The following is a 19,987-nucleotide window of genomic DNA, read 5'->3' as shown; positions in this document are numbered from 1 at the left end:
GTACATAAATTTTTTATTTGATCCTTACCTCCCCTTTTAATTATGTGTCACCCAGAGGCGGACCCACATGGTGTCCGCCGGGTGCTCGAGCACCCATTAACTTCGTTACGGAATATATATATATATGTGGAAATTGGTAGGTATTTGTATAAAATTAACATAGAGCACCCAATGAACAAATAATCTAGTTGGCCCAATGGTTCCTGAATGGGTACTTAAGACTTTTTTATTGTTGTTGTACCAAGGTTCGAATCTCATTGTTAACACATATTTTTTATATTTTCACTTTAGAGCACCCACAACCTTAAATTCCTAGATCCGCCACTGGTGTCACCCCACATTATTTGAATATCTTTAAATATTTAAGTCATATACTTCTCTTTCTCTTTCTATATACGTGTTCAAGCTACGAATAAAGATAGTAAAATGGCCTACTAGTCAGTAAAATATGTGTTAATAAGGTTCGAATCTCATTGTTAACACATATTTTTTATATTTTCACTTTAGAGCACCCACAACCTTAAATTCCTAGATCCGCCACTGGTGTCACCCCACATTATTTGAATATCTTTAAATATTTAAGTCATATACTTCTCTTTCTCTTTCTATATACGTGTTCAAGCTACGAATAAAGATAGTAAAATGGCCTACTAGTCAGTAAAATATGTGTTAATAAGGTTCGAATCTCATTGTTAACACATATTTTTTATATTTTCACTTTAGAGCACCCACAACCTTAAATTCCTAGATCCGCCACTGGTGTCACCCCACATTATTTGAATATCTTTAAATATTTAAGTCATATACTTCTCTTTCTCTTTCTATATACGTGTTCAAGCTACGAATAAAGATAGTAAAATGGCCTACTAGTCAGTAAAATATGTGTTAATAAGGTTCGAATCTCATTGTTAACACATATTTTTTATATTTTCACTTTAGAGCACCCACAACCTTAAATTCCTAGATCCGCCACTGGTGTCACCCCACATTATTTGAATATCTTTAAATATTTAAGTCATATACTTCTCTTTCTCTTTCTATATACGTGTTCAAGCTACGAATAAAGATAGTAAAATGGCCTACTAGTCAGCAAGTCGGGCCCCATGCTATCTTCGTAATCACCTTACTGATTATTAACTCCAACATAAGTCTCGATATATTCTACATCTAACATTTAATTATTATCTTTTTCAATTATCAATATGAAACTCTGTTCGTCCACTCAATATATAGTCCATTAGAACTAGTATTATGTCAACTTCACACTTGACATAGTCTACCATTCTTATTGTATTCTCTCAACAAACATCTATCTTTTCAACTTTCACAAAACTTAGAACACATTGAACTTCTTAAAAGCTAAAACCCCTCAAGAAAACAAAACAATAGTACTCTACTTAAACAAAAATATGAACTACCATCCCTTTTTGATTCTTCTATTACTTGTTTTTGTCACCAATCTTGAAGTTGGTTACACTAAAACTCATCATTTCAATATAACTTGTTCTGGAAATGACCAAAAATTAAAGCTCTGATTGAATTCAAGAATGGCCTAATCGATAACTCGAATCGTTTGTCATCATAGACACAACAAAATTGTTGCAAATGGGGTGGAGTTTTTTGTAATGAAAAAACAGGAAATGTTGTCAAAATTGATTTGCATTACAACATTACGTTCATTGTACTAATAACATAAATATTTTTTTCTATAATGGCAAGCTTGTGCATAAATGTACACGTGGCTCTCATCGAGTTGCTGATTATGATATCTCTTGACTCGAGAAGAGAGACTCATCATGACCTGAATTTTTGAATCTATCAAGACCCAAAATCTCAGGTCATGATGAGACTACTCGTCTACTCCCACAACTTTCTAACTAGTGGGAGATCTTGATATTTATGGTGGTATTACCATAAATTTAGCAATTTCCAGACATGAATCTTATATGTATTTGCAAATAATGCAAAATAATAAATACCAACACCCTACATATATTTTTTTATTTCCTTTGTGTTTGTCACAAACACCTTTTTCTTTTTCGAGTTTAACTTGTATACATCAACCTGTAACTATGCAAAAATTCCTTTTTTAACTTATATATAATCAACATGTAATGGATTTTTATGTTATTTCCACATAAATACCACATATATAAGAGTTACCTGTCGTTATCGTTTATGTGATCTGTTTATACAGAAGAACAGTTACACTATCGATATGAACTGACATGCAACATCACACCTCTTGGGATGTAACACAGGATGTTTTGTACACCAAGCTGCCCTGTATTGCTAAAGAAACAAACTAGTACAAAGTTTATACAGTTGTGCAAAAGTTTGGGCAAACTAGCAAAGTCAAGATTTGTTCTAATGTATTACAGAATACTCGTCTCTTTAGTCATTTATAAAGACAAGAGTCAACATGTCTTTTTGTTTTTCCACAACATCATTACTGTTTCCACTTACCCTCCAACGTGACTCGAAGCATCTGGAGCCAACAAGCTTCTGTTTGATCGACGGTGGACATGCATTTTCAATTTCGGAGATGCTCGAGGGAACCCCAACAACTCTGAGATGTTCAAGGATTGGCTCTCATCAACACTTTCTGCATCTTCATGAATGACGGTTTTCAGGAGTAAAGGTGCAGACGCGAATATAAACTTTACAAAGAACATTTCCATTTTTGAACCATGGAAATTCTTTATCATCAATCTCTGAAGCTTGTGCAGTACTCCTAGTGTCCTGTAGGCTGGTTCTTCAAAATGATTTACGACGTTCCCTTCCATACCATCTGTCTTCTTCTTCTTCGAGCTCAACACTAAATGAAGGAGATCCAAATTCGGAGAAACTCTAAGCATTCGTAGAAGAGAAGATATTTGATCTTCATCATCAAAATCGAACTCAAATAAAGTGATAACATTCAAGCTGTTGAGATATGCCGGGAGGAGCCTCTCTGCTTCAGTAGCGAACGACTTGAGGTAGTAACTGTCCAAAGCAAATTTATTAATTTCAGGCCAGCATTTGAGAAGATAGGTCAAGTTCATCGTTTTGTCTTGATTCTGTTTTGACGATATAAGTATAACTGTTTTCAGCTTCCGAAAATCAATGAAATGACCCAACTCAAGGTTTTCGGTTCTTTTGGTAAGGAAAAATATTTCAGAAAGCCTTGGAGCATATATTTTCGAGTCAGGAAAACCACTACACGCCCTCACCTGCAGAGTCACAAGGTATGGCATCCACAAGAAAGAAGTAACGTCGTTTAATTCCAAGACAACTTGATGTAGAGTGAGGTTTTTGAGCTTGTGGAAGCCCCTAAAGTCACACGGCGGCTTGACAATGCAGTTGGACAGTCTCAAACCTTCTAGTTCTCGATCGTAGATGCAGGAAGGTAATTTGTAAAGAGCATTGGATCGATTCTGCAGGGTGAGATCAGTGACACCGTTTCTTGACAAAATAAGCATCCATTGATCAATGACTGAGTGTTGAGAATAAGGTATTGATGAAATGTTCACGCTGAATGTCTTAATGTCTCCACAGTGCTGCAACAGAATTGTATGGATAATGTCTGTTAATGGCTTTCTCTGGCAAAACTGAGGAGAAAATACAAGTTTGGGATTTGAAGCCCAAACATGTCTCCACGGTGTAGACAAAACGCTCATTCTTGCAGCTTCCTCCACAGACAATTGCTCCTGAATCCGGTATTTGATATTAATGGGAAGATTGGTAAGTCTATCAAGTTTGCCCCCTTCAACATTACGTCTCTTCAAGTTGCGACATATCATATTCATTTTGAGTCCTGAATATTTGGAAAGGAAAAAAGTCTGAACATAAGAAAGACTGTAAAACATGCTTCAATATGCTGCATATGACTCATTTTTCACCACAATAATCTAAGACAAAACGCGCAAAGTTACCTAAATAATCCTTAAACAACAAAGGCAGACTTCCGATTTAGTATTCATTGAAATTTTAGTAGTTTTTCACATACTTGTAAACTCTCGAGTCAAAAATTCTTCAGGTCAATTAACAAGCAGTACGAAGGCTGAATTCACCACTACTGTTGGACCAATTATCAATTTACGACAACAACATACCTAGTGTATTCCCACAAGCAAGGTCCGGGGACCACTACCTCAGGGAGATAAAAAGGCTATTTTCGAAAGGCTATCTGCTCAAGCAACGCATAATAAAATAGTTTGAAAAGAAGAATATAAGACTATAAACATGCTTCTACATGTTGCATATATATGACTCATGTCTACAACATGGGGAATGAATCGTAAGTCAAAGCAAAATCAACTAGAATAATCTTTCCGACTTAGTATTTGTTGAAATTTTAGTAGTTTTTCACATCGTTTTGAGTCAAAAAATGTTTGGTTCAGTAACTGGACAGAAGAAACGCTGCCTCCACCACTGTTGTTAGACCAATCATCAATCTACAATAACAACAATATACCCTATATATTTCCACAAGTGAGGCGCAAACCTTATTTTTAAACTCGAGGCAAAAAAAAGAAATGTTGAGCTCAGTAAATACAGCACAAAAGACTTCATCCAGACCAATTATCAATTTACAACAACGACATACCAATGTATTTGCACAAGTGAATCATAGACCTTAACCCTACCTCATTGAGATAGCGATCATTGATATAAGTAACACATAATAAAGTTGTTTTAAAAGGAGAATACAACAGTAAATAAGACATATATAGCAACTAAATCTAGCAAATAATAGGAAAAGTGTAACACATGCAACCAATTAAACTGTTTTAGCGAAAATCATGGCTTTGTCACTGATCGCTACCAAGAAACATATAAATTGAATTCCACTAATGAAAATCCTGACTCCGTAACTACAACTAATGCTAACAAGAAACAGATAAAATAAATCTATTACTGAAAATCTTTACTTTGTCTTTAATGCTAGCAAGAAACAAATAAATCAAACTCTTTTACTGAAAATCCTGACTCTATCACGGATGCTAACAAGAAACAGATAAATTTAACTCTTTTAGTGAAAATCCAGACTCTATCATTGATGCTAACAGGAAAATATCACTGATGCTAGCAGGAAACAGATAAATTAATTTCTTTTAGTGAAAATCCTGACTCTATCACCGATGCTAACAAGAAAATATCTCTGATGCTAGCAGGAAACAGATGCTAACAAGAAAATATCTCTGATGCTAGCAGGAAACAGATACATAAAACTCTTTTAGTGAAAATCCTGCATCTATCACTGATGCTAACAGGAAAATCCTGACTCTATCACAGATGCTAACACGAAACAGATAAGTTAAACTCTTTTAGTGAAAATACTGACTATGTCACTCTGATGCTGACAAGAAACAGATAAATTAAATTTCTTTACTGAAAATCTTGACTCCGAAACTAATGCTAACAAGAACTAGATAAATTAAAATCTCTTACCGAAAATTCTGACTTCGTCATGGATGCTAACAAGAAACAACTAAAATGAACTTGGTAGAACAATTTTTAAATTTGATTTCATTGCAAATGAGAATGAAAAGAAATGAGAAATTAAAAACGATCTGAAAACTTACAATTTTGATGAATGTTTGACGATGCAACGGCGGAAGGCGATGTTTATTAGACAAATGCACTGCAGAAGGCCATGTCTGAAAAATACACACTTATAATTATGTACATTTAGTTTGGATCATTGACATTTTTGCCCCTATTTTGTGTTGATAATTATTTTTTTTGTGACACAGAAGTTTATATTTCTTTATGTTACTAGTTTTCGACACGTGCTTTGCACGTGAGTCTCACGAATATACATGTGTGAGTTATATTAAAATCAATATTATTATTTTCTCCTAACATCACTATTATGTATTAATTTAAATTACTTTTATTTAAACTAAAACATATTTTGCATAAACTGTTCAAGTATTATCAAATTTATCATGTATTAATAGAAGTTTTGTCAATTAAATAGCACTTAAAAGTATAATAACACATTCCTAACAATGCAAAATAATACATAGTTACATAAATATATGGCTTTCATAACAAATCCATTTTGAACAACCATATCTCGACTCCAAAATGGAAAAAAAAAACTTAAAATCATAATCTAACATAAAAAAGATCTATATGAATATAGAAGTCATATGTTATACTTTTAAGTTTAACAGTTGAACTATATTGTAGGAAAGCTTCTCTTTTAATTTCAGAATAAAACTATTTGTTCTTCTCCCTATTTAGCTTCTTGACGACGTGTATTCATATCATAATCTAGGAAGAAGAAAAGAGAATAGTAGATGATAGAAAAGAAAATAATGTGATGATCTAGGAAGCAATTAAATGATATTTATAATGATATTTGATTATCTTCTCACTTATCAAAAATTTTTGATAGGTAAATTTATTTTAGCTTCAAAATTCAAAGAATCACAAAATTTGTAGAGTTTCATACATTATTGTTTTCTACTCTAATTTAATTTAACTTAATTAACTATAATTATAATGACATAATTAAAAAATTAAAGTTAAGTTGTTGGACTTCATATTCTACCATTATGTAATTAAATATTAGTATTTCAAAAATAAATTAATTTATTTTGATTTAGTGGAGGGGCAAAATGGTAATCCAACTTTGAAGGTTGAAACTTCACACTTATAAGAATATACTAGTTTTCGAGCACGTGCGTTGCACGTGTTCTAAGTAATAGTTTATTAAAATAATATTAGAATAAATATGTGATGAGTTATATGAACTTCTGAAAAGGATATGTTACCTTTTGCCCGAATTAAACTTCAGAGTCCTTTTATAATCAAATTTAATAGAATTAATTAGTTAAAATTTATATATAATATCAAATGTAACATGACAATCTATTAAGATCAACGTGCTTCGTGTGATACCACATCAAATTAGACAAAGAACTTCAAACAATTAATTAATCCTTTAAAATACAAATTCATCTACAATATATCATCTCATATATAATAAAAATTATCTATAGTAATACATACAATTACACATTCAAGTGTAACCTAAATTAAAGCTTAATAGCATAAAGACACAACAACTTTACTAATCAACATCGCCTGGGGGTAAACTACCACAAAATGCATTCTTGACAAAATATTGAAACTATGTTTCATTGTACAATCTACAATCTACAATCTACAACGACAACAACATATCCTATATATTTCCACAAGTGAGGCGCAAACCCTATTTTTAAACTCGAGGCAAAAAAAAAATGTTGAGCTCAGTAAATACAGCACAAAAGGCTACATCGAGACCAATTATCAATTTACAACAACAACATACCTATGTATTCGCACAAGTGAATCATAGACCTTAACCCTACCTCATTGAGATAGCGATCATTGATATAAGTAACACATAATAAAGTTGTTTTAAAAGGAGAATACAACAGTAAATAAGACATATATAGCAACTAAATCTAGCAAATAATAGGAAAAGTGTAACACATGCAACCAATTAAACTGTTTTAGCGAAAATCATGGCTTTGTCACTGATCGCTACCAAGAAACATATAAATTGAATTCCACTAATGAAAATCCTGACTCCGCAACTACAACTAATGCTAACAAGAAACAGATAAAATAAACTCTATTGCTGAAAATCTTGACTTTGTCTATAATGCTAACAAGAAACAAATAAATTAAATCTTTTACTGAAAATCCTGACTGGGAAACAGATAAATTAAACTCCTTTAGTGAAAATCCTGACTCTATCACTGATGCTAACAACAAACAAGATAAATTAAACTCTTTTACTGAAAGTCCTGACTCCGAAACTAATGTTAACAAGAACTAGATAAATTAAAATCTCTTACTGAAAATTATGACTTTGTCACTGATGTTAACAAGAAACAACTAAAATGAACTTGGTAGAACAATTTTATATTTTGTTGTGTTAGATAATTTTTTTTGACGCTTAAGTTTATATTTTGTTATGTTATAATATCTCACAAGTTGTACTTTTCATCTTTAATGGTGTTATAATAGTACTGAAAATGTTAAAAGGGAAAAATGAACTGATGGTGCAAAGTAAAAATATTAAGTAATTTAAATAAATTTTTGAACGAAACTTATATGAGAATTCAATGACGGAGAGCAGATCGAAGAAGAAAATTTCATGACCTTTAAATTGACGAGTTTTGAAGGAAGTATTTTCCTCCTCGAATGGAGAAATAAAAGTAAAAGAGACTTTATAAGATATATCTTAGAATGAAAAAAGAAATGTTCTAAGTGAACACGTTAATTATATGTGAATTTCATTAGGGTTTATAAGATATATCACAAATCAAATATATTTAGATCGAAAAAAAAAATTTATTCTTGAGCAAAATTTTGTAACAAAAGCTAGTTCGAAGAAAAGCATTCGATAGCTTTTAAAATGATAAATTTCCAAAGATGAACATATATTTTATATCTCAGATGGAGAAATAAGTAAACGAGATTTATAAGATATATTAACTAAGATAGAAAAAAGATTACTTCGAGCAAAATTTATCTGTAAATTTTATAACAGAAGTCGGGGCTAAGAAAACACTAAACTTCTAGACTAGCAATTTTCGAAAAAGGGAATATGTTATATATTAAATGAACTTTATAAGACATATCAGAAAGGAAATATATCTTACTTTATAAGACAATTTTTCAAAAAAAAAAAAGATATGTTATATCGCGGATGAAAAAATAAGTAAAAAGGATTTTTAAGATATGTCACAAATCAGGTATATCATACTTAGATATAAAAAATTTATTCTAATTAAACCTTATATGTGAATATCTTACCTCGATTAGATCGAAGAAAAACACTATGTTTTTTCAAATAAGGGGATACGTTGATGGGGAAATAAGTGAAGAGACTTCATAAAATATATCACAAATCAAACATATCTTTTTCGACTAAGATAGAAAAGAAATATTTTTAAAATTTTTGAGAGAACAGTTACATTATCAGTATGCTTTGACATGCAAGATGACACCTCTTTTGGGGTGCAAGCCCTTTTCCGAATCCCACTAACACGAGATGTTTTATACACTCAGCTGCCCTGTATTGTTAAAGAAACAAAGTACAAAGTTTATAGGCAAAAGCTGAGGCTAAGTAAAGATTTTTTATACTATTCTTAGTAAATTATAAAGACAAGAGTCAAGATGCCTTTTTTGTTTTTCCACGCCATCAATACTGTTTCCACTTACCCTCCAACATGACTCGAACGATCCGGAGCCGAGATGCTTCTGTTTGATCGGCGGTTGACATGTATCTTCAATTTCGGAGATGCTCGAGGGAAGCTCATCAACTCCTGTGAGATCTTCAAGGATTGGCTCTCATCAACACTTCCTACATCTTCATGAATGATGGTGTTCAGGAGCACAGGTGCAGACGCGAAGATGAACTTTACAAAGAACATTTCGATTTTTGAACCATGGAAATGGTTTATCATCAATCTCTGAAGCTTATGAAGTACTGCTAGTGTCCTGTAGGCTGGTCCTTCAAAATGATTTACGACGTTGATCACTTCATTGTCATCTGTCTTCTTCTTCTTCTTCGAGTTCAACGCTAAATGAAGGTCAACCAAATTGGGAGAAACTGTAAGAATTCGTAGAAGAGAAAATATGTGATCGTCATCATCAAAATCGAACTCAGATAAAGTGATAGACTTCAAGCTGTTGAGGTATGTCGGGAGTCTTTCTGCTTCTGTAGCAAACGCCTTGAGGAAGTAACAACTGTCCAAACCAAAACTACGAATTTCAGGCCAGCATTTCAGAAGATAGGTCAAGTTCGTCACTTCGTCTTGATTCTGTTTTGACGATACAAGTACAACTGTTTTCAGCTTCTGACAGTCCACGAAATGACCCAACTCCAAGTCCTCGGTTCTCCTGGTAAAGAAAAACAATTCGGAAAGTCTTGGAGCATATACTTTCGAGTTAGGGAAACCACTACATTCCCTCACATGCAGAGTCACAAGGTATGGCATCCACAAGCAAGAAGGAACGTCGTCGTTTAATTCCAAGACAACTTGATGTAGAGTGAGGTTTTTGAGCTTGTGGAAGCCCCTAAAGCCACACGGCAGCTTGAAAATGCAGTTGGACAGTCTCAAACCTTCTAGTTCTATATCGTACATACAGGAAGGTATTTTGTAGAGAGCATTGGATTGATTGTGAATGGTGAGATCAGTAATACCGTTTCTTGACAAAAAAAAGATCCATCGATCGATAACTGAGTGTTGAGAACAAGGTATTGATGAAATGTCCACGCAGAATGACTTAACGTCTCCATAGTGATTCACCAGAATTGCCTCAATGACGTCTGTTATTGGCTTTCTCGCGCAAAACTGAGGAGAAAATACAAGTTTTGGTTTTGACGCCCAAACATATCTCCAGTGTGTAGACAAAACGCTCATTCTTGCAGCTTCCTCCACAGACAATTGCTCCTGAATCCGGTACTTGAGATTAATGGGAAGATTGGTAAGTCTATCGAGTTTGCCCCCTTCAACATTACGTCTCTTCAAGTTGCGACACATCATATTCATTTTGAGTCCTGAATATTTGGAAAGGAAAAAAAGTAAGAACATAAGAAAGACTGTAAAACGTGCTTCAATACGCTGCATATGACGACTCATTCACTACCACAATAATCCCTATGGAGAACGAATCTACGTAAAAGCACGCAAAGTTACCAAAATAATTCTTAAACAACAAAGGCTAACTTCTGTTTAGTATTTATTGAAATTTTAGTCGTTTTTCACATACTTGTAAACTGTTGAGTCAAAAAATGTTTAGGTCAGCTGTTAACAAGCAGCGCAGACGCTGCATTCACCACTACTGTTGGACCAATTATCTACAACAACAACATACCTAGTGTATTCTCACAAGCAGGATCTGGAGACCACTACCTAGTAGAGATAAAAAGGTTATTTTCAAAAGACTATCTGCTCAAGCAAAGCATAACAAAACAGTTCGAAAAAAGAAGAACATAAGACTATAAACATGATTCAACATTTTGCATATGACTCGTGTCTATAACACGGGGAATAAATCTTAAGTGAGAGCAAAATTAACTAGAATACTCCTTCCGACTTGGTATTTGTTGAAATTTTAGTAGTTTTTCACATATTTTCGAATTATAGAGTAAAAATATGTAGGATTCTGTAACAGGACAACACAAAGGCTGCCTCCGCAACTGTTGTTAAACCAATCATCAATCTACAACAACAACATACCCAGTATATTTTCACAAATGAGGCACAAACGTTATAGTTAAACTCGAGGCAAAAAAAAAAATGTTGGGCTCAGTAACATACAGCACATAGGCTGAATCCAGACCAATTATCAATTTACAACAACATACCAATGTATTTGCACAAGTGAATCACACAACTTAACCCTACCTCATCGAGATAGAAAGGTTATTATAGAAAGACCATTGATACAAGTAACGCATAATAAAGTTGTTGTTTAAAAAGATAATACAACAGTAAATAAGACATATATAGCAACTAAATCTAGCAAATAATAGGAAAAGTGTAACACACCCAATTAAACTCTTTTACTGAAAAATAAACGCTCTCAATGAAAATTTTGACTCCGTCCAGGCGGCGGAGCCACTTTGTACGAAGGGGGTTTCGTCAGAAAATCATATTATTTTTAGATGATTAAAATAATTTTATATGTATATATATAATAGTCATCGAACCCCTTGTTGAAAATACTGGCTAACAAGAAACAGAAAAATCAAATTCCCTTAATGAAAATCATGACTCTGCAACTAATGCTAACAAGAAACAGATAAATTAAACTCTCTTACTAAAAATCCTGACTCTATCACTGATGCTAACAAGAAACAGATGGATTAAATTCAAAATCGTAACTCCACAACTAATGCTAACAAGAAACAACTAAAATGAACTTTGTATAACAATTTTTAAATTTGATTTCATTGCAAATGGGAATGAAAAGAAATGAGAAATTAAAAACGATTGAATGACTTACAATTTTGATGAACGCAACGGAGGATGGCTATGTTTATTTGACAAATGCACGGCGGAAGGCAGAATGACCTAGTTTGACTGAGAACAGAGTTAAAAAAAGATTTTTTAATTTTGTGTCTAAATTAAAGTTATATCAAATGTACCAAATTGCCCTTTAATCTAGTGATCTTAAGCATGTCACATGAAAAGTTAAAGTTAAAGTGTTGCCAAAAAATGAAATGGATCATTCTTCTTAAAACAGACTAAAAAGGAAATAGATTCATTATTTTTAAAACAGAGGGAGTATACACTTATAATTATGCACACTTTCGCCCCTATTTTGTGTTGATAATTTTTTTTAATAGAGCATAAGCTTATATTTATCATATTATAAATTATAATATCTCACAATTTGTGTTTCTCGTCTGTCTTTAATGATGTTAACTAATAATCGATGCTAAAAATATAATAATAAGTAATTTAAAATAAAATTTGGATAAATCTTATATGTGAATTCAATAATGGAGATCGGATCAAAGAACGGTTTCTAGTTTCTAAATTGATATAAGTATAGAAACATTACAAAATATATCATAAATAAGATATATCTTACTTAATTTGGATAGAAAAAAATTGTTTTGAGTTATGTGAATTTTACGATGGAGATTAGGTCGAAGAGAACACACGACAGCTTGTACAATAGCAAGTTTTCTGAAGGAGGAGATACAAGATATCTTGAGACTTGAATGGAGAAATAATTAGTGAGGTAACTTATAATGTATATCTTACTTAACTAAGATGGAAAGAAAAATGTTTCGAGTGAGTCTTATATGTACATTCCACGATATAGATCAGGTTAAAGAAAACACGCGATAGCTTGTACAATAGCAAATTTTGAAGGAGGAGATATAAGAAATCTTGGATAGAGAAATGGTAAAGTAACTTATAAGATATATCTTACTTAATAAAGATAGAAAGAAAAATATTTTGAGTAAGTGTTATATGTGAGTTCCACGATAGAGATCAGGTCAAAGTGAACACACGATAGCTTGTACAATGACAAATTTTAAAGAAGGAGATATAAAATATTTTGGATGGAGAAATAAGTAAAGCAACTTATAAATATATCTTATTTAACTAAGATAGAAAAAAATATTTCACGTCTTATATGTGAATTTCTTGACAGAGATCATGTCAAAGGAAAAGACTTGATGGATTTTTAAATTGACAAGTTTTCGAAGAAAGATATATATGTTACACTTTGAATGGGGAATTAGTAAAGAGACATCATGAAATATAGAAAATTTTTATTTGGAGTGAACTTAATATGTATTTCAAAAGAAAGGTGAATTGAAAAAAAACGAAGTCGAATCACTACTAGTAGACGTTTGATCATGCGATACCATATCATGATATGGTATCATGAAATGGAATCAGCGTTTGGTACATGCGGTTTCATGCTGATTCCATCTCATGATGTGATTTTATATTCTCCAAAAAGCATGATATGGAATTACATGGTGATTTCATATCATGATTTGAGATATTTTAATACAAAAATTGATCCACAAATTTATATTTTGTTAAAGCCACCCCACATTTATATCTAATAATCATTTATTTCATATGTGCGTAAACAAAATTTACAATCATATCATTACTTTATAAAATTTATTATTCTCACCAACATATAGTCACTTTAACTCACACCAACCGATTGATAAAATGATGATATATTTATAGTCTATAAATATGAAAATATAGTTGTGAATGATATTGACCAACAAATGGCTCAAAGTAACAGTGTTGGTTCGTCTTCTCAGTCACATGATCGAGAAATGCAAGTTCAAATTGATGAAATTGTTCGTACTATGTGGGAGGATATATTAAAAACTAGTATACTACAATTTATGTTCAATTTTTTTTTATTAAATTAAAGCTAGATGAAACAATTACTTAAGTGGAGAATAAGTACCATTTTAATAATTTATTATGCGATTTAATAATTTTTTATTTGATAAGATTGAATAAACAATTGGGATATTTTAATAATTTTACAACTTATAGAATTTTTATGTTTATGAGAAAATATACGCACAAAAATTTTATATCGCATGTCCAAACAAAACTTCAATTTCATCTTATAATTCCATATCTGATTCTATATCATGATACCAAATCACATAATACAGTAGCCACGACTTTAACCGTGGCTAAATAACGCTATTAAAAAAAACTTTTTGTTGTTTTTCTTTTTTAATTGTTTCACTTTTTGGTGGAAAATGAATATTTACATCGTTTTATTATTTTTGTTTATTTTTTTATTTATTAAGACGAGAATGAATGATAATCAAATGAATAGTGATACATTACATAGTTGTTTATATAATTTGATATATTACATACACACTACATAATTATTTGTACATTATATGTACATGCTTTTATATATATATATATATATATATATATATATATATATAATTTATACAATATTAATACATTGGCGATTATTTTTTATCAAAAAAATGAAATTATGAAAACTCCTTTATCTTATTTATACTCTTCTTCAAAATCTACATTACATACTCTTACACACTACATAATTATTTATATAATATCGATGTATTACGTAATTATTTATATATATCATAGATTCATGTTCATATACCAATTATATATTCATACATGTTTATACATCATTTACATCATTGATACAGATTGGAAAGTAAATAAAAAAAATTATAGCCATGGTCAAATTCTAGCTAATAAACATAAAATAAATCATGGCTAATAAAAGTAAAAATAACATTATTTAGCCATGATTTAAAGGTGACTAAATAGCTAAAAATAGTGAATTTGACTATACTTCATCTTATTATATTCTTGAATATAATGTTTACAAACTAATAATTTTTCGATACATCAAATTATCCTATAAAACAATTCGGACCAAACAAGTGAACAATGTACCATTCGAATTATTCGTCACAAAGTTGGGAATATATTTTTGAACTCCACATAATACAATTTTTTTTATATATAAAAAAAGTGAATAAACAATTTGATACACCTATTTCATTTTCGATTTATTTTCATTTATTTCAATTCATGTGGTATATTTTTAATTATAAAATTTAAGTATTTAACTTTTAATATTTTAAATTATAATTATTGTAATTTGTAATATTTTATATATATAACAAATAAATAAACAAATAATACTAATTTCATTAGTTTAAAGCTTAATTATTTGCCTTTTACTTTAATTTTTAAACTTACCTTTTCTATCACATTTACTTTGCTAACAAGCGGGTCAAATTAGATGAGATTCATTCTATATTACAATAAATTCAAACATGATTCACATATATTTGAGATGTTTGTCCTCTCGTTTGTCTCTCTCATGTCTATTCGCTTCTCCCCTCTCGCCTATCGCCCTCTCTCCCTATATATATGCATATAAAATTTTCAATCAATATGTATATAATATATTGTGATTACACGTGTCTATATATACAAATTCTCTCGTTTATTTATTTTCTTCTCGCTCACCTTAACTTTTTCTGAACAAATCATATATTTGACTTAAAATTTGATAAAAAATTATTAAGTTATAAAACTTTATATAAATATTGTAAATTACTGAATTAATTGATATTTATAATAAAATACTTATATAATTATGTTATTTTGTAAATATTTTGTATTTTTATTAATAAATTAAAATTAATTATTTTTTTTGACTCTCGAAATTTAAACTCGGAGTATACAGAGTTTTGAAGAGGTCAGATTCATTCACTCTCCAGCCATCGCCCATCGGCACCTCTGCAGATAAAAAGTGTGTCTACTCATTTCACTAACCCTAGCATTCTCCCTTTCTCTCTCTACACCTCACCTTTCTCTCTCTATAGACCAAACCCTATCAACGCCATGGCGTCACGGAGGCTTATGGCCTCTCTCCTCCGATCAACCGCCCAGCGCGGCGGCGCTATTTCCAGATCTCCATTGGCAAATTCCATCCCTAAAACTACTTCACGCGCCTCCCCAGCGGGATTCCTCTTAAATCGTGCTGTTAAGTACGCTACCTCAGCTGCTGCTCCGGCTGATAAGTCAGCGACACCTCCTAAATCCTCTGGTAATGAGCCTACCGGTAAGATCACCGATGAGTTCACTGGCGCTGGTGCGGTCGGTAAAGTGTGCCAGGTTATTGGTGCTGTCGTGGATGTGAGATTCGATGAAGGTTTGCCTCCGATCCTTACTGCTCTTGAGGTTCTGGATAACCAGATCCGTCTTGTGCTTGAGGTTGCTCAGCATTTGGGTGAGAATATGGTTAGGACTATTGCTATGGATGGTACTGAAGGTCTTGTGCGCGGTCAACGCGTCCTTAACACTGGGTCTCCTATCACTGTGAGTAATCTGAAATTGTTTATTTTCAGTCTATTATGTTCCAAAGATCTTTACTTTACTGGTTCAGGACTTGCATTCTTCTCTTTGTATAAGATTGTTGGAATTCAGGAGTTTAGAAATGTGAGAGTAATCTATTTAATGTGGTTTCTAGGAAACGATTTTATTTGATAGTTCTTCAAGATCTGTGGTTTTATTATGCTGCTTTAATGGAATGTTTTGTTGATCTAGATATTGGGGGTTGGTCAATCAATCATAGCGCCATTGTTTTCATATAAATTGCAGGTTGTTGAAGCTGTAAATCTGTAACTATATCAGGGTTAATTGCGTGTAGGCTTGCTTATGATTATCTAATAGTAAATAACATTTCTTTGCTCCTAGATGGTAGTACATATGTGATTGTGGTAGTTTGGATCCTGATGTGTGGGAAACTATTGGTTTTCCTAGTAAAAGCTGTATTTTTCCTTGCAAGGCACCTTTGGTGCTTTAAATGGGCCTCTATTGGTTTGTGGATTTGCTCATCTTTATCCACAATCAAATGAGATACTGTAAGTGCTTCAATTGATACCCGAATTTACCACTGTATTACTGGAAGAAATTCATGTTGTTTTGTGAGATGTGAAAAATTTACCTACTCCACTTATTTCCCCCCATCTGAATGGTAAAAAACTCCTGCTCCGAAACTCGATTTTTCCTCCTAACATTGTTGTTCTCGAAAATTGTTTTGAGTTGTCCCCCCTCTTCCTCTTGGGAACACAGTCACGTGTGGGTTCAGTCTTAAATTTTTTGTTGTCTTCTGTTTTCTCCCTTAATGAAAAATAATTGAGTAGTAGCTGTATAGCTGATCCAGCTAATTTGGTTTGAGGTGCAGTGGTTGATGTTTTGTTTCAGTTGATATCCTGCTTTCAGTGGGAATATGGGTTATAGATCTATTTGCCATTCACTTACTACTTTTTTGCGCTGAGCTGATGGTTTAATTGTGATGGCAGGTCCCTGTCGGTAGGTCCACCCTTGGCCGTATCATGAATGTCATTGGAGAGCCTATTGATGAGAGAGGCGACATTAGTAAGTCCTAAATACTTTATGCCTTGTTTTATTTGTTCTGTGTGAAGAGTTCTGAAAGTTGTATCTCTATCTCTGAATATCGCTGCAGCAACCGATCACTTTTTGCCAATTCATCGTGAAGCTCCTGCCTTTGTTGAGCAGGCGACTGAACAACAAATTCTTGTTACTGGTATCAAGGTATGCTAATCAAACAATTTTATTCAATGTTCTCGTATGTATGTCTCTTGCTGAGCATATATTGGTTCCTGAAGTGTAATTTCTACTCAACGTTATGACAATGCCAATTTCATTATGTCTGCTTAACTTCTGACCAGGTTGTTGATCTTCTTGCCCCTTACCAAAGGGGAGGAAAGATTGGGCTTTTTGGTGGTGCTGGTGTGGGAAAGACCGTGCTCATTATGGAACTGATTAACAACGTTGCAAAGGCACATGGTTAGTGCTGCTTATGGGTTGTCTTCTTATTATGTTATATGTAAGTCAGTGTGAAACTTATCTGACTGAGGCTCAACTCATTCAGGTGGTTTCTCCGTCTTTGCTGGTGTTGGTGAACGTACTCGTGAGGGCAATGATTTGTACAGGGAAATGATTGAAAGTGGTGTTATTAAGCTTGGTGAAAAGCAAGTATGTGTTCTATTCAGACAGAATTAATTGTTTTACTCCTTCATCAAAATTTTTGTCCCATGTTGTTGACATTTTATCTTTTTATTGGGTTGATTAGAGTGAAAGCAAGTGCGCTCTTGTATATGGTCAAATGAATGAGCCCCCTGGTGCTCGTGCCCGTGTTGGCCTTACAGGATTGACTGTGGCTGAGCACTTCAGAGATGCTGAGGGGCAGGATGTGCTTCTCTTTATTGACAACATTTTCAGATTTACCCAGGTTGGCTTGCCTATGACTGCTAAAGTTCTCTTATTTTATACAACTCTACTGTTGCTTACTAGTTGCTTTTGTATCAAAACAGGCTAACTCAGAGGTCTCTGCTTTGCTTGGTCGTATCCCATCTGCTGTCGGTTATCAACCAACTTTGGCTACAGATCTTGGAGGTCTTCAAGAGCGTATCACCACAACCAAGAAAGGTTCTATTACATCTGTCCAGGCTATCTATGTGCCTGCTGATGACTTGACAGATCCTGCCCCTGCAACTACCTTTGCTCACTTGGATGCCACGACTGTGTTGTCCCGTCAAGTATGATGCCATTTCTTAACTTGAACTATAACTTAATTTTTCGTCCCTTGTAGAATGCAGTTACAATTTTCTAACTCCGCGTATTTTGGATGCCAGATTTCTGAGCTTGGTATTTATCCTGCTGTTGATCCACTTGATTCTACATCTCGTATGCTCTCACCTCACATTTTGGGAGAAGATCATTACAATACTGCTCGTGGGGTACAGAAAGTTCTTCAAAACTACAAGAATCTTCAAGATATTATTGCCATTTTGGGTATGGATGAGCTGAGTGAAGATGATAAGATGACTGTTGCCCGTGCACGTAAGATCCAGAGATTCCTCAGTCAGCCTTTCCATGTTGCCGAAGTTTTCACGGGTGCTCCTGGAAAATATGTTGACTTGAAGGAGAGCATTAACAGTTTCCAGGTAACAAATCTCAATTTAGAATCTTGTTGTAAGATACTGTGGTTGTTTAGAAGTTAGATCTCATCAAAAAGAAATTTGTTCACTTTCTTTACGCATCCTATACTTGTTTAGTTTACCATGGAAACAATTTTTCTTTGTACTACACCTTTTCTTACATGTTATTCCTGGTATTTTATAGTCCTCACCTTTCAGCAAGTTGAAGTGATTCTTTATGAATTAAATGCTACCATATGATTTTAAGTCTTTCCTCCCTGTTATTTGGTGAAGTTTATCTGACATGATAACTTCCTGCTATGTTTGTGCATATTCAGAAATCAATTTGCTGATTATTTATTTTTGTAATTGACTTTTGCAGGGAGTCCTGGACGGGAAATACGATGATCTTTCAGAACAATCATTCTATATGGTCGGTGGAATCGAGGAGGTCATTGCCAAGGCAGAGAAGATTGCCAAGGAATCTGCAGCTTAGATTATTAACTCCAGCAACTTTCTTTCATTATCTTCATCGATAACTACAGAAATAATTTAAGTTTCTGTGACACTTTGGATTTTTTTTTCCTGGGAGGACTAAGGGGTCCAAGATTTTCTGGTTTTTGTTTTTATATGCAATCCGGAATTGTGATAGGGAAGACATGGAGCTAAGGCCTACTTGCCAAACACCCACCCTTGACGCTCTGTTATGTCGCATAATAATGGGGGTAAAACGGCAAACTTGTATATTTTACTTTGAATTCATCTTGAGAATGTTGGTTGCCCAAATTATGAGGGGTCGTCTTTTCATTACTTTCTGGTTTCAAGTTTTTTGCCTGTCGTAATAATGTTATCTTCTCTAGTTTTGTAGTCACCCTGGTGGTATATTCCCAGTAAATGAATCAATATTCATGTCGAATAGTCAATACTGGTCTCAACATTGACCATTATTGGGAGATAATGTCGAGG

At 33.0% G+C, this 19,987-nt stretch overlaps 3 protein-coding genes across 3 annotated transcripts; 1 reads left to right on the top strand and 2 right to left on the bottom strand.

Annotated features, from left to right (window-relative positions):
- Positions 1-2,462: 2,462 nt before the first annotated feature.
- On the bottom strand, positions 2,463-3,788 carry LOC107020267 (F-box/FBD/LRR-repeat protein At1g13570-like). Its single transcript, XM_015220552.1, has one exon. The coding sequence runs from the start codon at positions 3,786-3,788 to the stop codon at positions 2,463-2,465; it is 1,326 nt and encodes a 441-aa protein (XP_015076038.1).
- Positions 3,789-9,209: 5,421 nt separating this feature from the next.
- LOC107020257 (F-box/FBD/LRR-repeat protein At1g13570-like) lies at positions 9,210-10,547 on the bottom strand. Its single transcript, XM_015220547.1, has one exon. It carries the CDS (start codon positions 10,545-10,547, stop codon positions 9,210-9,212), a length of 1,338 nt encoding a protein of 445 aa, XP_015076033.1.
- A 5,249-nt stretch (positions 10,548-15,796) lies between these two features.
- On the top strand, positions 15,797-19,831 carry LOC107020186 (ATP synthase subunit beta, mitochondrial-like). Its single transcript, XM_015220473.2, has 9 exons — positions 15,797-16,394; positions 17,381-17,456; positions 17,545-17,633; positions 17,771-17,888; positions 17,974-18,077; positions 18,175-18,333; positions 18,416-18,640; positions 18,737-19,048; positions 19,404-19,831. The coding sequence occupies exons 1-9, from the start codon at positions 15,918-15,920 to the stop codon at positions 19,515-19,517; spliced, it is 1,674 nt and encodes a 557-aa protein (XP_015075959.1). The 5' UTR covers positions 15,797-15,917; the 3' UTR covers positions 19,518-19,831.
- Positions 19,832-19,987: the final 156 nt, after the last annotated feature.

Source organism: Solanum pennellii, chromosome 5 (assembly GCF_001406875.1).
Source record: "Solanum pennellii chromosome 5, SPENNV200".
In the NCBI taxonomy this organism is placed as follows: domain Eukaryota; kingdom Viridiplantae; phylum Streptophyta; class Magnoliopsida; order Solanales; family Solanaceae; genus Solanum; species Solanum pennellii.
This window is presented reverse-complemented; position numbering and strand designations above follow the sequence as displayed.

What these genes read in the sequence shown, in the direction of transcription:
- LOC107020267 (XM_015220552.1), bottom strand. Translation starts at nt 3,788, where the DNA reads ATGAATATGATATGTCGCAACTTGAAGAGACGTAATGTTGAAGGGGGC.
- LOC107020257 (XM_015220547.1), bottom strand. Translation starts at nt 10,547, where the DNA reads ATGAATATGATGTGTCGCAACTTGAAGAGACGTAATGTTGAAGGGGGC.
- LOC107020186 (XM_015220473.2), top strand. Translation starts at nt 15,918, where the DNA reads ATGGCGTCACGGAGGCTTATGGCCTCTCTCCTCCGATCAACCGCCCAG. An exon ending in ACACTGGGTCTCCTATCACT is followed by an intron (nt 16,395 to 17,380) that starts GTGAGTAATCTG and finishes TTGTGATGGCAG; the next exon opens with GTCCCTGTCGGTAGGTCCAC. An exon ending in TGATGAGAGAGGCGACATTA is followed by an intron (nt 17,457 to 17,544) that starts GTAAGTCCTAAA and finishes ATATCGCTGCAG; the next exon opens with CAACCGATCACTTTTTGCCA.